The sequence below is a fragment of the Sinocyclocheilus grahami genome, unplaced genomic scaffold (assembly GCF_001515645.1).
Source record: "Sinocyclocheilus grahami isolate Dianchi unplaced genomic scaffold, SAMN03320097.WGS_v1.1 scaffold163.1, whole genome shotgun sequence".
Lineage (NCBI taxonomy): Eukaryota > Metazoa > Chordata > Actinopteri > Cypriniformes > Cyprinidae > Sinocyclocheilus > Sinocyclocheilus grahami.
The window spans coordinates 1,181,499-1,197,153 of NW_015505342.1; the positions used below are offsets into that span (position 1 = coordinate 1,181,499).

The 15,655-nt window shown below is 36.3% G+C and overlaps 2 protein-coding genes across 4 annotated transcripts in view; one reads left to right on the plus strand and one right to left on the minus strand.

Annotated features, from left to right (window-relative positions):
* The window catches only part of cenpp (centromere protein P), a 56,626-nt gene that overhangs the window by 25,438 nt on the left and 15,533 nt on the right, over nt 1-15,655 (minus strand). The window lies entirely within an intron of this gene.
* omd (osteomodulin) lies at nt 11,395-14,265 on the plus strand. Its single transcript, XM_016282645.1, has 3 exons — nt 11,395-11,605; nt 12,856-13,820; nt 13,946-14,265. Exons 2-3 carry the CDS (start codon nt 12,881-12,883, stop codon nt 14,188-14,190), a joined length of 1,185 nt encoding a protein of 394 aa, XP_016138131.1. The 5' UTR covers nt 11,395-11,605; nt 12,856-12,880; the 3' UTR covers nt 14,191-14,265.

A 15,655-nucleotide genomic window follows, 5' to 3' on the forward strand; every position in this document is an offset into this window, starting at 1 on the left:
AACATGGTTCTGCACGTCATAACATTACAACAAATAAGACTGAGGGCGTGAAAGAAAAAGAATTAGAGAAAGACTGAGGGAAATTATTGGCATTTCATCACTCTTTCTGAAACACGTAAGCACACATTTCTACCTTTCCTGAACCGGTTCACCCTCACATGTAGCGTCGGTAATAGTATCTACATACTTTTAATTTACGGCACCAACTCCACATACCACAAACATTTATTGGTTTGAGGTTGGTTATCATTTCGGAAGGAATGCCGGCCAGTGAGACTCAGGAGAATGAAGGGAGAAACCATGAGACATTGGAACTTCCATCATCTCAAAACCCCCAGCCAAACCCAAGCATGTGTGGCGCCACAAGTACTGCCCAGTGAATAGAGAGGGGTCTCGTTTTGTGCTGCTGTAAGCAAACAGCACCGTCTGGAATAGTTATTATCCAACATTTAGGTTTAGATTAAAGGTCCCCCATGACTTGGGAATTACAAGATTTTGTACCATGAACATTGATTCAAAGAATGATTTAGTCACGATAACTTGCATTTCTCTTCCTAAAAAGTGAATGTAATTTGTGAATTATTGCTGTTTCTGGCAGTTTAATCAATCAATCAATAAATCATTCTACATTGTCTGATGGGATTCATGTCAAGAAAAGTAGAAAGATTTTTTAATGTCTAAGAATTTGAGTTGATATTTTTTATTTATATTTCCCAATATAAACTAAGGATAAAAAGTGAAAAGCTATTTTCATCTAGCATTTTATATCACTATCAAAACCATTACATCACAAGATTTAATGTTCTATCTAAAAACAGAAGCCCAGAAATAGCTCCACAAATTATGCAATATTATGCACTACTATTAGAGACCACCCATTGGCAATGTAAAGAGTGAGAATATCCCACACTGGCCATTGAAAATTTAGCCGTACAAAATTGGCCAAGTTTCAAGTGCTGATGAGAAACATACGGCCGGTAACAATGAGTGTTCAGTGCTAGTTAAGCATCCAGCAGAGCTGCGTACCGTTCCTACCCCTTATTCCCAATCTGCTCCTTGAACCAGCAGCATCTTTTCCATCCCCATTCATTCAAGGATCTCATGCTTTGACGAGTGTTATCGCCACCTTTCAAACTTTTGTGCACGCTCCATTTAAGGACCAAATCTCACCCCTGGAGGCTTACTTGAAGAAGGATTACACAGATTCATCAGGTATGCTGTTTTTATCTAATTCTAGATCATGCAAGAGTGATTTCACCTCATTAGGTTTGTGCGAAGCTCCATTTCATATACATAGGCATTCAAAGAAATGTTTGAATAAACCAGACAACATATTATATTAATCGGGAGTGTACAAATTCACTTAAAAGTGCTGCGGTGAAACATTTACAGGCAGAAACATTAATTCTTCATCATTCAAGATGCTGAGCAACTCAGTAACATGCAACCTTCTCTAAACATGATCTCAGTTTTTTAAAAACATAAATATATAAGTTTTTTTATTCACGGTGAAAGGAGAATTCTAAAGTTTCTTTTCTATTTAAAACAATAAAATGTTACCAAATGCAAAAATCATACCAAATGAGTTAGATTTCTGATTAAATCTTGTGGATGGTGTCAGAAACAATGTTTTTAATTTTTTAATGTCTATAAACTGTGAGCCACCGTCTTACATGTTGATGACTTAGGCATCCATAAACAAGATTGCTCTATAAACAATTGTTCAAGTGCACCTGGTTCATTTGAACTTCTTTTACAAACAATTACAGCAATTATTTACATTTTGCCCTCACAATTATTAATGCTACTGAACTGAATCGGATTCAATATTGTGCAGCTAGAGAAAAAACGGAATAACAATCAAATAACCCCCAAAATATTGCGCAACTATAAGGGTAGTGATATTTCAGGAGCATCTGTAGTTATTGTGAAGTACTATGCAAGTCATTCAATTAGAATATAACTCTCTTTAACCTGTCATCAATTCCTATTGGCCCATTTCATTGTGATGCTCACTAATAATCCAATCAGGACACTTGGGATCCAGTCCACTTTTTTCTTTTTCATCCTGTGAAACATACAAAACAATGTAACATTTGCATGCCAAAATGTTCAATTTGACAAAGCACTTGTGTTCATATTCGCAGGGCTAAACCATTTATGACTACAGCTGCAGCATGAAGGTACTTTTACTACTCACCCTGCTGACGTTATGTCACACGAAACCATACACGCCTATCAATGTCATGGATTTCATCAAGCATCATGACATCATGCAACAAGATGCGGGTCACTATGATGATGACGATGATGATGATGACGATGACCATTACGACAATTATGATGATAACTTTGTTTCGGACTGTCCCGAAGGGTGTCGGTGCTCAAAGAAAGTTCTGCAGTGTTCAGATCAGGGTAAGAACTTCATCATACTACTTTAAACAACAAAGAAGGTACCAGTCACTGCCTAGTCATTTTAAGAGGTCAACTTGTATTAAATAGTTACAATTTAGTTTTGATGTTTTATTTAATGCACTAACAGCATATTTTAATACAAATACACATTAAGACAGACATCTTAAGATGCATTAAGGAAATATGGAAGCTTGTTTCTGCCGTGGAATACAACAAATGGCAAAAAACAAAGATCATTGCAACTTTTTATCTTGCAATTCTGAACTCGCAATTTTGAGAACAAAAGTCTGAATGGTGAGATATAGTCGCAATTACCTTATATTTACACAAAAAACAGAATTGCGAGATGGAATTAACAGAGAAAAAAGTCAGAATAGTCAGAATTATAAGATTACATTTTCCTTTTTTTTTTTTTTTTTACCTGTGGCAAAAGCAAACTTCCATAAGCAAGCAGACCAAATAAAAGATAAAATAAAATGATATAAAATAAAATATTATTTTAAAAAAGTATCTTAAGACGCCTGCGTTCTGTTAGGTCCCACTGAGCTCCGTCTTGCTGTTTTTGAATGCAAGAACACGTCTAAGAAACGCATCTGATCGGGATTATAATTACATAGGGTTTCCTTAAGACTAATTTGTCAACTAGTCTTTCAGGTAGCCCACAAAAATGGGCAGCTTTGCACATCCCCATAATAAACAATAGGGTATAAGTATATTAATATATAGTATATAAAATCTCACATGAATCATTTAAGATGAACAGCTTGTTTGAGGCAATTGAACATTTTGTATCGGTCTTAATGAGAATGATTTTAAATTTTTTTCTTTCATTTTGTCTTTATAGGTCTGACCAAGGTGCCAAAGGACATTCCTGCAAACACGTTGCTCGTTGATCTCCAAAACAATGACATCACAGAAATCAAGGAAGATGATTTTAAAGGCTTGGATAATATCTATGTGAGCAGTAAACACCCTCGTTAAATGCTTTTAGGGCATTTTAAGAGTTGTGTTCTTATACTGGGTTTACACGAGGACATCTGGAGACATGCAGTGGTAGCGGGATTATGTGGAATGCTGGATGCATATTTGAGTGCTATTGATATTTGCATTTATTGCAGACTGTTTCATACTTGTGGTAAATATTTGCATTCAGTGGTAAAATGGTTAAATGTTCTTGCTGAGGGAATAAAATACCAAGAATAATAAAAAATAGCCTACAATCACACAAAATTCTCAGTTAGCGCACTTGCTTCAACACATTGAGATGTAAGATTTGCTTCATTTCCCGATCCTATTCCCTCTGTTCTCTCCATCATGACCTCGTTAAAACTGGTTATATAATGAGATAAATGATCTTACATAATATTTATGTCTGACAAGAACAAGCTCACTTCAATCAGCTGATCTCCATGTTTCTCCGGCAATTTACAGCTAAAGAACACTCTGCCTCCTAGTGTCTACATTATGATCTGCATTTACAAATGGCTGAGGGAATAAAATACCAAGAATAATAAAAAATAGCCTACAATCACACAAAATTCTTTTCAGATTTTCCAGAAAATTCCAGAATATTCAGAACTAATTATCTAATAATTTAGTTATTTGTCTGCCAAAAAAAATAAAAAAAATAAAATTATATACTGTATATATATATATATATATACATATATATATATAAAAAAAATTTGAACTATATTTGTATTGATGTGGTTGTCATCTACAAAGAATACTTCATATTTGATGTGCAATAACAGCAGAAATTGCCCAAAAAAACTCTGTAGCCAAATAGATAATGCCTAAAGCTATGTCCAATAACTTTAGACATTTATTTTAATATGCAACAACATTCAATACATCACACAAAACTAGTGTTTAAGAGCCATAAAAATGCATCCAAGCTGTAAAATGTACTGATTACGATTCTGTTTTAAAAATGGCGGATATGTTTATGGCTATATCCATTAATGCAATGTACTTTTGTTATTTCCCCTTCTATATGAGCAGGCCCTGTTTCTGCTCAATAACCAGATATCAAAAATCCACCCAAAGGCCTTTCGCAACATGAACAAACTCAAGATTCTCCACCTGTCATACAACCTGCTGACACAAATGCCTGAGAACCTTCCCACGAGCATTCAGTCACTGCGACTGCACGACAACAAAATCAGCAGACTTCCAAAAGGAGCATTTAGAGGAATGCAAGACCTAAATGTTTTAGGTAGGTCTCCTAAGTGATGATTTTTAAATAAACAGGGTCTGAGTCATGCTAAGCAGTTAGCGCACTTGCTTCAACACATTGAGATGTAAGATTTGCTTCATTTCCCGATCCTATTCCCTCTGTTCTCTCCATCATGACCTCGTTAAAACTGGTTATATAATGAGATAAATGATCTTACATAATATTTATGTCTGACAAGAACAAGCTCACTTCAATCAGCTGATCTCCATGTTTCTCCGGCAATTTACAGCTAAAGAACACTCTGCCTCCTAGTGTCTACATTATGATCTGCATTTACAAATGACAGATATTCATCTGAGAATATGGGATAATATGGTGTTATAGTTAAAAATACGACTGGCAACCAAAATGCTTCTGGTTCAAACCCAAGGAGTGATCCATGTCTCTTTAAGTCACATTTTTCTATGTAAATAACTATTTGCTTAGAAAAACAAGTGGTTCCCTTTTCTTGCATCTCTAGAACTGAGTGCAAATCCAATTGCAAACAGCGGGATTGAACCAGGGGCTTTTGACGATATGGCGACTCTCTACTTGAGAATAGCTGAAGCAAGGCTTACAGCTATCCCTAAAGGTAAGTATTAGCATGTTTTATGAAAATCATGGCTTTTGCACCTGAAAAAAAGTCTTAAAGGGGTCATATGAACAGTATTTTTTTGTATTTGGTGTAATGAAATGTGTTTATGTGGTTTAAGGTTAAAAAAACACATTATTTTCCACATACTGTACATTATTGTTTCTCCTCTATGCCCCACCTTTCTGAAACGCGTAGATTTTTACAAAGCTCATCGGTCTGAAAAAGCGAGGTTCTGTGATTGGCCAGCTATCCAGTGCGTTGTGATTGGCCGAATACCTCAAGGGTGAGACGGAAATGTTACGCCCCTCACCATAACGTTGATGATGCCGCCAGGCCGGAGCGATGATTCAAAACATGAAAACCCATTATAAACGAGGCATTCGTTGCATCCAGTGGGGACATAATTATGGATTATAATGACTTATACTGTCTTTTTACGCGTTGCGTTGCATCGCGCCACATAAACATAAAACCATGTCCGCATTTGTGATCGGAGAAATGACAAACAACAAGCCCTACTCTACACTGCCCAAAAAGCTTGCTTTAAATATATAAAATACAAAAACTCTTTAAATATAAAAAACATACTTACAGATTGTAGTCTACTCTCCCAGGATCAGGAAACAGTCCTCCATAAAATGTGCTGCACACAGCTGAATATTTGGGTTGAAGTGTTCTGGAACAGTGTTGTAAATACAACTTAACCACTGATTTCTAGTCGTGTCCATTTTTGGAAGGCCAAACAAAGTAGTTTCGCTTTCACAACGAAACAGCGTCACACACGGCGGCCTACAGTGAGCAGAGGCCGGGGGCCAGCGTGAGGAACGTCCGGAGGGTTAGAGTGAGCAGAGGCGAGTGGGCTTGAGAACGGTGCGGCCGGCGATTTCGACGAAGGAGCATCCGGAAGGACATGTGACGACTCCGGGCTGGACTCCGCTTCGTCCACGGTGAAAGCCGATCAGGCGATCAACAGCGCAAAGTAGGCGTGGCTGACTCTTAACTTTTATAAAGAATATCTCTTTGGATTTGAGACTTTAGTCTTTGCAACTACAGATCTTCTTTATGCACCAAGAGCTTGTAACACTCCAAAGAGAAAGGAAAAATTAAAATCGCATCATATGACCCCTTTAAAAAGGATCTGGGTCTCATAAGACAAAATGCTTACAAATTTGTTGATGTAATGTAGCCCTAACAATACTATTACGGTCTTTCACTACTTACTACTTCAAAATTAAAATGTTAAACGTGTTACTTGCCGTTTCTGAGTGAAAAGCACACAAGTTTTTCAGTGTGAGCACACAAGTCTCATAACTGAGATGTTTATTAATCTAAATCCCACAGATCTGCCATCTTCCCTCACGGAACTTCACTTGGACTACAACAAGATTGCCAAAATAGAGTCCGAGGATTTTTTGAGATTAAAACATCTACAAAGGTAAGGTAAACAAACTCCACCTTGTGGACAAAAAGAGAACGCAACTTAAAGACCGGTGTCTTCTACAGGCTTTGGCTTGACTTCAATCAAATCAAGTACGTGGAAAACGGAAGTTTCGCTGCTATTACCAAAGTCAGAGAAATTCATCTGGATAACAATAAACTGAAGAAAGTTCCTCCAGGCTTGAACAACCTGAAATATTTGCAGGTAAATCACAAATAAGCACGCTATTGAAACATAATGCGTACAGAGATTGAATCAACTTCACTTCCTCTTTTAGGTGGTGTACTTACATGCCAACAGCATCACTTATGTTGGAGTAAACGACTTTTGCCCTTCGAGAACCCGGGCTAAGAAAGCCCTTTACACTAGGATCAGTTTATATGCAAATCCAGTGAAATACTGGGAGATTCAGCCACCCACTTTTCGGTGCGCTTCCAGCCACAATTCGGTGCAACTGGGTAACCACAGAAAGTGAGCGAAACAGTACCGGCGTGCACCATCTTGCCACTGGAGGGCAGCATTATAACTAGTCATGAACTTCATCCTAATGTAATAAAATGATCATTTCATGTCCTCTTGGTGATGTACAGAACTTAATTTATCCAAAATCCACGAGTATCCACAGTGGCTACAGATTCGTTACTTGAATTTGGTGAGGATTTCGAAGACTTTGAATTCCAGTAAAGACAGAATCAACTACACTGTGTGTAATAGTTACATAGGTTTTCATTATTAATGTTTAGATTGAAATTTTTTTGACATTATAAAGACAGAAGAGGGGTTTTAATTGCATATTTTCAGATCAGGTGCTAAATAAATTTGTACCCATGTATTAAAGGTCTCTAAATAATTTTTGCTTATAAGGTACAACTGTCTAGAATCAAAGAAAAATAAATAAAATTTACAAGGCCAGTTTGTTTATTGTTTTACTTCTTGTATTTTAGAGAACAGGCATTATTCACATGGTGCTTATTACCAGTTTTTGTGATAACAACAAATTAATATTGCATGCTAAACTTACATTATATAACTTTTTATTCATTGCCAGTGTTTTCTGGACATGGACATTCTTGTCAGATCACAGAAATTCTGAAAAATTGATCTGTATGGACCACAGGTTTGGTTACAGTTTACACAAGTGTCCCTGACATTTGCAAAACTGTACTTGCAACAAGTGTTTTCTTAGCCAACGGTGCTGTGTTATTTTTTTCCAATTCAGATATTGTTGTTTCTTTAGAAAAATAAAACCGTACATCTGGTTGGCCTCAGAATCTGTCCTGCAATAAGACAAAAAAACACAGCAGATGAAGACTTGTGTACGGATTGGGAAAAATCACTGCAGCAACTGGAATATAAATAGTGACTGGGATTAATATAGCCAGGCGATAGTGATGTTTTGTTGAAATCATGTTAATTCATTATGTTTAACTAGGGCCACTCGATTATGGCAAAAATCATAATCATGATTATTTTGGTCAATATTGTAATCACGATTATTTAACACCATTATAAGTGGGCCACATGTCCAAAACTTTGTAAGAGTGATTTATTTAAAGATAGCAATATATATCAAATATATATTTTCAGTAAATAATGTTGCTATGACATCTACATTTTAGATAGCAGAGAAATTTCACAATTCTCGATACCACAGCAGAATACTAGAGTAACTAATTTGTTAAAAAAAAATGTCATTAAACAGTAATACAATAAAGACAAAAAAACAAAGGACAAATACAATAAAGATACAAATTAAACAAACAGTGTTTAAAGTTTTTTTGCAAGTCTGAAGTATTCAGCTAACAGAAATTTAATAATCAAATGTAAAATAAAACGGCGTAGTCTTCATTGTAAGAATTTAACATCTTATGTTTCTTATTAAAGCTACAAAAGTCCTTCAGTCAATAGCAGTGAGTGATGCTCTCTTTGTCTTTTGTTGCTTGATTAATATTAAGCACAAAGTCAGCAGCAGGAATATTAGCCTGTTGTCACTTTAAGAGCTGCACGGATCTAATTTACTGTTACGCATGTATTTTCATTCTCAACTTCACTGTTGACTTAAGACATACCCGACGAGGGTTTAGGTGAATGATCACCAATGTGAGTAGACACATTTTTGTATTTGACCATTTAAGCATGCACCTTAAGCTAAAAGTTGAATTTACATGTCCATGTTCATTTCAGTGTCAGAGCACATGTACAGAAAGCCTCCTGAGGTACAACTTAAATTTTAAATACACAAATAAATCTAATAAACTTTAATAAATCAGGCTAATCCCATTTTGTGAAAGTCATGTTATATGAATTTACTGATTTGCACGTGAAGTTTGGGCTTTTATGGAGGAGCAAAAGCGCAAATTGCTGGAGGCTAAAAATCGCACAGCTCTTAATTGCACAGCTCTGTTTAATACTGTATAATTATTGTATACAATTCAAACAAATGTGAACGTCAAAAAGGGTTTCCAAGTAACAGCCATTCTGACAGCCATTTATAAACTTTTTTCCCATTTTAGTTAATTGGATGCTGTTAATTCAATCTATAACGGATACTTGGGGAAAATTTTTTTAGGAATGAAGCATGGCAACTCTTTAGTCCTACAGAAATCAAACCAGTCCTGGATAATGTAATTGTAACTCAACTTCAAAATTTGGGGATAGTGGGTCTCACTGTAAAAAAGGAATGATATACTACAGCAAAACTGCTACATGTGATTAGACTAATAATCAAAAATGAGCTGATTAATTTTTTATTTTGTGTCTCTCAAACTTACTTTTGGGTCTGAACGGGTTAAGGTGGGGGGGAAAAACAACAGAGGGGTGGAGGCTACAGAGAGAGAGAGGCTCTGCTCAGGAAACATATGGAACAAATCTTCAGGTTGGCCTGATTTGCTGCTGCCACGTCTTGCATACCGGCGTCTCCAAAAAAACTCACAACAGGTTTGGATCATTTAGGATGTCTGAGCCCCAGAAAACACCTGAGGGATTCGGACACAGATTTAAAATGGTTTAAAGCTACACCAATACATCACAATCAGCGTAAACCCTCAGATGTGAACAATTCTGCACAGTAATTTTTCCACTTGTGTGATGAATCAATCATTATGAAATATCTGATATTATCAGATATTACTGTAGGTTGATACTTCAGATTAATCAAAGTATCAAACTCGTTCTTCAATGTTAAGTTTTTTTTTTTTTTGAGCTAGTAATTGGCCTTAGGGTCTCAACTAGTACAATGAGGGTGAACTCTTGCAAACGCAAAGTAAGCTTGTGTAAAATGTGAGCACATAACTATGAAGAACTGATTCTAGGTTTAGTTTAGATCTTTTTTACACACACCTCATGTTTTCCCCCCCCATCCAATTTCCCTCCAGAGTAAATACCTTTGAACCAAGACAGAAAACAACCACCCAGCTTGTTTTTATCAGCCTATTTCAAGAAGGCCACCAGACCACTTCCCTCCTCTGGAACATTTTCCAAAAAATCTCTAAACACTGTTTTGTTCAGACACACATTTGTGGATTCAGTTTTTTTTTTTTTAAAGGTTCAAATGGTCCATAAAATATAAATCATGGTACTTGCATGCAGGTAAAACTATGACAAATGGTGTTTACACCAAGACTACTTTTGTATCAGTCAACAGTAAAACATTTAACTGGACAAATAGTTAATAAAGATCAATAGGTATGTAAGCATTGCGGTGAAAACTCAAATGTGACTGCAAACGTATATTCGCAATTCCTAATCAAGAAAGCACAAGTGTGACAATTAAAATGCAATGCATATGTAAATTAGCATATTCCCCAGAAGTCATCCGAATATCTGCACATTGCTAAAGAGCGTTGCCCATGCTTGAGTAGATTGCATGCAACTGCTCATCTTTCCCAAGCCTGCATGGTAAAGTCACATTTTGACAACAAATAAGCCAGGCTACGTTTATCAAAGACCAAAAAATATGGCTTGCCAACATATTTTGTTCTGTTTTCACCCCCTTCCTCACAAAAATGGCCCAAAAGAACCTCTTGGGATCGCAATCCTGACTGTTCTTTTTTTTTCAACCCACAGTAGCATTCATGATGCAGAGACTTCTCAGTGTCTGCCATGTGGGTAGCAGCAAAAACAAATTTTCCAGCTGACAGAATGAGTGCTAAGGGGTCTGTCTAGCCAACTCTGAAAAAAAAACGCCACTCTGTAGACGGGTCATGAGAGACCGTCTGTGGTTTAACTCCGATACAGTACAAGCACTGGAAAAAGTAGTCATGTTGCAGAAGGCCTCCATTAAGCGAGCTAGAAATGTCTAAACCAATTAAATTGAACCCACTTAATCATCGCCAATGCATTTTAGGCCAGTTTTGCCGACTGTCATCTTCCTTCTCACTTAATAAAAAATTCTGGAGAAACACTGGCTAGTTCTGGTTTTCATTTACTATATACATACTGTATATAGTATATTTATTATATAGAGTTAATATTACACTTTAAATCTTGCATAACATTAGCCGCACTAGTGCAACACCTGTTATGAGTCTGGGTTAAATTTTTACTGTCCACATGCAATAATGTGGACTGGATACTAGGCTATTCCTTCCAGAATTATGTCTGGAAACTTCAACCTCACCTCAACTCAACAAAAGGGAAAAAGAAGAATCAGATGAGACCACGAGGCTTTACTGAGGTCACTGAACACATGCAACCAAACGCTTCCAGAATCACTTCCACAGTAAAAGAGGCAGATCTCAATCTCTCCCGAAACGCCTGATGCTGCTGCGGGGGAAACCACAGAGGTAAATCTTTCACGCTCGTCCCAGGAGAAAAACATTTCCCCACTTTAGGCAACATCGTTCAAGCTGAAGGGGTCTCCTGCTGCTGGGTTTCATCTTGGGCGCTCGGTGTTCACAATCTCACTCGGCCTCCCACTGAGAAAATAACAACCCCACAGGTATGACATCATGATTTTAAAGATCGTACACTATATAAGACTGAGTAACGAAATCAAGGGAGTTACTTTAATTCTGATTTGTGTGAGATTTTATATCATTCGCATTTGTGTCTGCGAAATGAATTGAGCATTACTATAAATAGAGGTATATTCATATTCCTCTTAAGTTTTAGCAACCTACATGCCAAAGTCAAGTTCCATATTTAAATGGCAATGCACATAAAACCTTTTTATATCTAAAACTTAGTATAAGGAGAAATAGTTCATTTCAGAATTTGAAAAATGTGCTTAACTAGGCAAGTCTTTTCTCACGTTCAAAGGGCCAATTAAAATGTAAACATTCCTCCAGATGTGGTTTCCAGTTATGAAAGAGATTACTATGATTGATTAATGAAAACGAGATTCAAATTGACAGAATAAGTCATTATTTAATGGAGAAAGATTACAATCATAGCCAGCATACCAACATGTCAAAGTTCTGCAGAAGACGAAAATTGCTACAGAGAGAGAAACGTTGTCATACTGAGCAGTTACAGTAGTTAAATTAAATTAAAAAAATTTTAACTCGCTGTATTTTTTGGATCACTTTTCTAGCTGCTTTGCCAGCTCAAATTATAACTATGACCAAACTACATTTTTTAAGTGTAGGAGAATATTACATCAAATATAAATAATAATCCAAGAAGACAGAGTTCTTTCATATTGCAAGGGAGTGTCCACCTCTCCAAAATGGTTGTTTGTGTTTAGAAGTGAGAAAAAAAAACAAATACACTGAGGTTTCACCTTCAACAGGCACAGTAAAAACCCTGCTGAGATAATTCATCCCAGACAATACAACAGAAGAAAATGCTAAACAAATATCAACATTTACAGAAAAATGTCATATTTCCCCAAGTATGTGCAATTAGAGGTGTTTAGTCTTCTGTCAAAGTACCAAACCGCTTAAGCAGAGCAAAAACGTGAATAAAAATTCTCATTTTGGATTGTTTCTGCTGTGATCACTTTCTATTCACATTTCTATTTCTGTTTCTTTGTGGAACCCAGTCTAAATTCAATATTTTTGTAATAAAATATTGAAGACATTACTATTATATTGATTACTTGAGTACAATTAAAGCAGTCATACCTAAATGCATAAAAACACTCTAAAATACACTGGGAGGGGAATAAACAAGGTTTCGCATAAGCATTCCTAATAAACTTGTTCTAATGATCAAAGTACAATTCTTCTTTGTGTCTGTTCCAAACAGATAAATAGGAAAAGCACACTAAACCATGACACCATCACACATCCTGACAATACTGTCTCTGCTTTTGCTTTCTGGAGTTCTGGTACTTTCTCAAGACTATGAAGCCAACAATTTGGATTACGACACGGATGACTCTTTGCCTGAAGATCCTCGACTTTCTGTACCTCAACAACCTGATTACGATGGCCAATTAATGTATTCGTACGAATGTGCCAGCGAGTGTTTCTGCCCCTCGTCCTATCCTTTTGCCATGTATTGTGACCACCGAAAACTCAAGGCCGTTCCCAACATCCCAAGACACATTCGCCATTTGTACATTCAGCATAACGACATAGAAGAGATAACTTCAAAGCCTTTCATTAACGCCACGTCCCTGAGGGAAATCAACTTCAGCTACAACAAGCTCCAATCATCTAAGGTGGATAAAGATGTCTTTAGTATACTCAAAGAACTCATTCAGTTACACCTTGAGCATAATAATCTGGAAGACATTCCTTCTCCTTTGCCAAAAACCCTTAAAAGGCTTCATCTGGGCTTTAATAAAATTTCAAAGATACCAGCTGACGCCACACGCAAGCTTACGAAACTTACAGTGCTGGATTTGTGCAGCAACAGACTAACAGACGCAGGTATTAAAGGAAAGATCCTATCTGACATGAAGAGCCTCATGCAAATCAACATGTGCAACAATAAGCTCAAGTCCATGCCAGCAGACCTTCCAGAATCGATCCAGCAGATATCGCTGGAAAACAACTCAATCGCCTCCATACCGGCGGGCTACTTTAAGAAGACTCCTAATCTTCTGTCCCTTCGCATGCCACACAATAAACTCAAATCCGTTGCATACAATGCCTTTAACCTGTCCAAACTGATGGAGCTCCACTTGGGCCATAATCAGCTCTTCAAACCGTTTTTTGTCCCCAGGACCTTGGAACATCTTTATCTAAATCACAATGACTTTAAAGGTAGGATCGAACTCAATGGTACAAATGTTGTAGACTAAAACATGAAGGTCTCTTCAAGAAATGTTAACTGCATTCTTACTTTACTCAAACTTATCATTCTAATAATGGCTTATGTCTCTTTGCAGATCTGAATATCTCTCTGATGTGTCCATCACTGGATCTTGGCAACCCTAACATGCTGACCTACATTCGTCTCGACAACAATAAGCTGAGAGGACCAGTGGACTACTACGCTTACAGATGTTTCCCAAGGCTGATAATGATATTTTATGGAAACCAAAGGAAGGATGATGAAGAGGACTCTGAAACCAAAAAATATGAAAAACCTGACCGACCAAAAAGGCCTGGAGGCAACAAAGCTATCGAGTAGACAGATTAGATAGATTTTTGAGATTCGTCAGACATAGTTCAACACACCAAACTATTATTCAAAGTATAAGATTAAGAGAGGATTTATAATATTGAAATACTATTAAAATACATATATTAGTCATTTTAAACATTCAGTTCATTGCTGCTTGAACATTCTATTTGATTTTCTGCTTGCATGGTTATGCTTTAATGCATCTCAATCATAAAATGTGGCCAAAATTTAATTGCTATGTACGGAAAGTACAGATTCATTTTTTTTTCTTTTGCACAATGTCACTTTTCTCTCCATAAATACAATATAAAGCATTTATCTACACTAATACACTGCATTGCAATGCATGTGAATTTCTGCAAATGTAATAAATAACAAAACTCTTGTTTTCTGGTGAAATTACTGTAAATGTTACTGAAGCCAGAAAAGTATAAGGATCTAACAAAGCAAAAAGAAAAATAAACAATACAGCAATGTTATTGCATGCCAATATAATGATAGCCCATTCGTTTAATGGAATAAACATCTTGTTGAACAAACTGTAATGTATTACCATTTTTGGGCGCTATACTTTAAAGACTCACTAGATGGCGGCATTTATTGGAAGACTTGATATTACAAAACAATAACTACGTTAAAATATCAAAAATGATTATTGAATTTCATCAAAATCACTGGACAAATAAATTATCATTCAAATCAACTGTGGTCGCTTGCTACTAATTATACAGACTTCCGTGACGGACTAGCGGTTCACAACCCCCTGACTAATCAATAATAAAAATAAGTATTTTTGCACATTCTTACACTCCAGTTTTTTAGTGTAGAGGAATAACATTTAAACATTTGGAATCCTCCAAATCAAGTCATGCGCTGAAGAAACCACCCTGATGGAGAAATGAACCACAGAGGAACAACACTGTAAAAACATTTCTAAGTATTTGGCCCATTTCCCAGTACAGAAAATTTTTACAGGTTGGCATAATTGTTAACACACCTGTAATGTTATTCATTCTCTATTTCCATCTCTTACATGTTTATTTCGAGGGGCCCTTCGTTGTGTCTTAAGGTGCAAGAAGAGAGTAAAACGGTCGCATGTTTCCTATTAAACATGTTTTTCTTCACTTTAATCTTAAAGTATCTGTTTTATAGAGGAGCTTTGTTGTTCTTTTGGTTTTAATTAAATGTATCAAGGCAAACTTGTAAATTACACAAACAAACTGAATTTTTTTTAATCACAGTTCAGATACAGTGATAGACAACTATTACCAAAGAATTTGGAAATTTGGACCTGATCTATCCTAATGTCCTGGTATCTATCCCAATTACCATTGTTTTTGCAGATTCCTGCAAATCTAACCAAGCTACTCTTTGTAGAGTGATTCTAGTGAATTTACTGTAAAATGCTATCAAAGCTGGAAAAGTCTAAAGATACAACATGAAGCCAAAAGTAAAATCAACAATATAACAA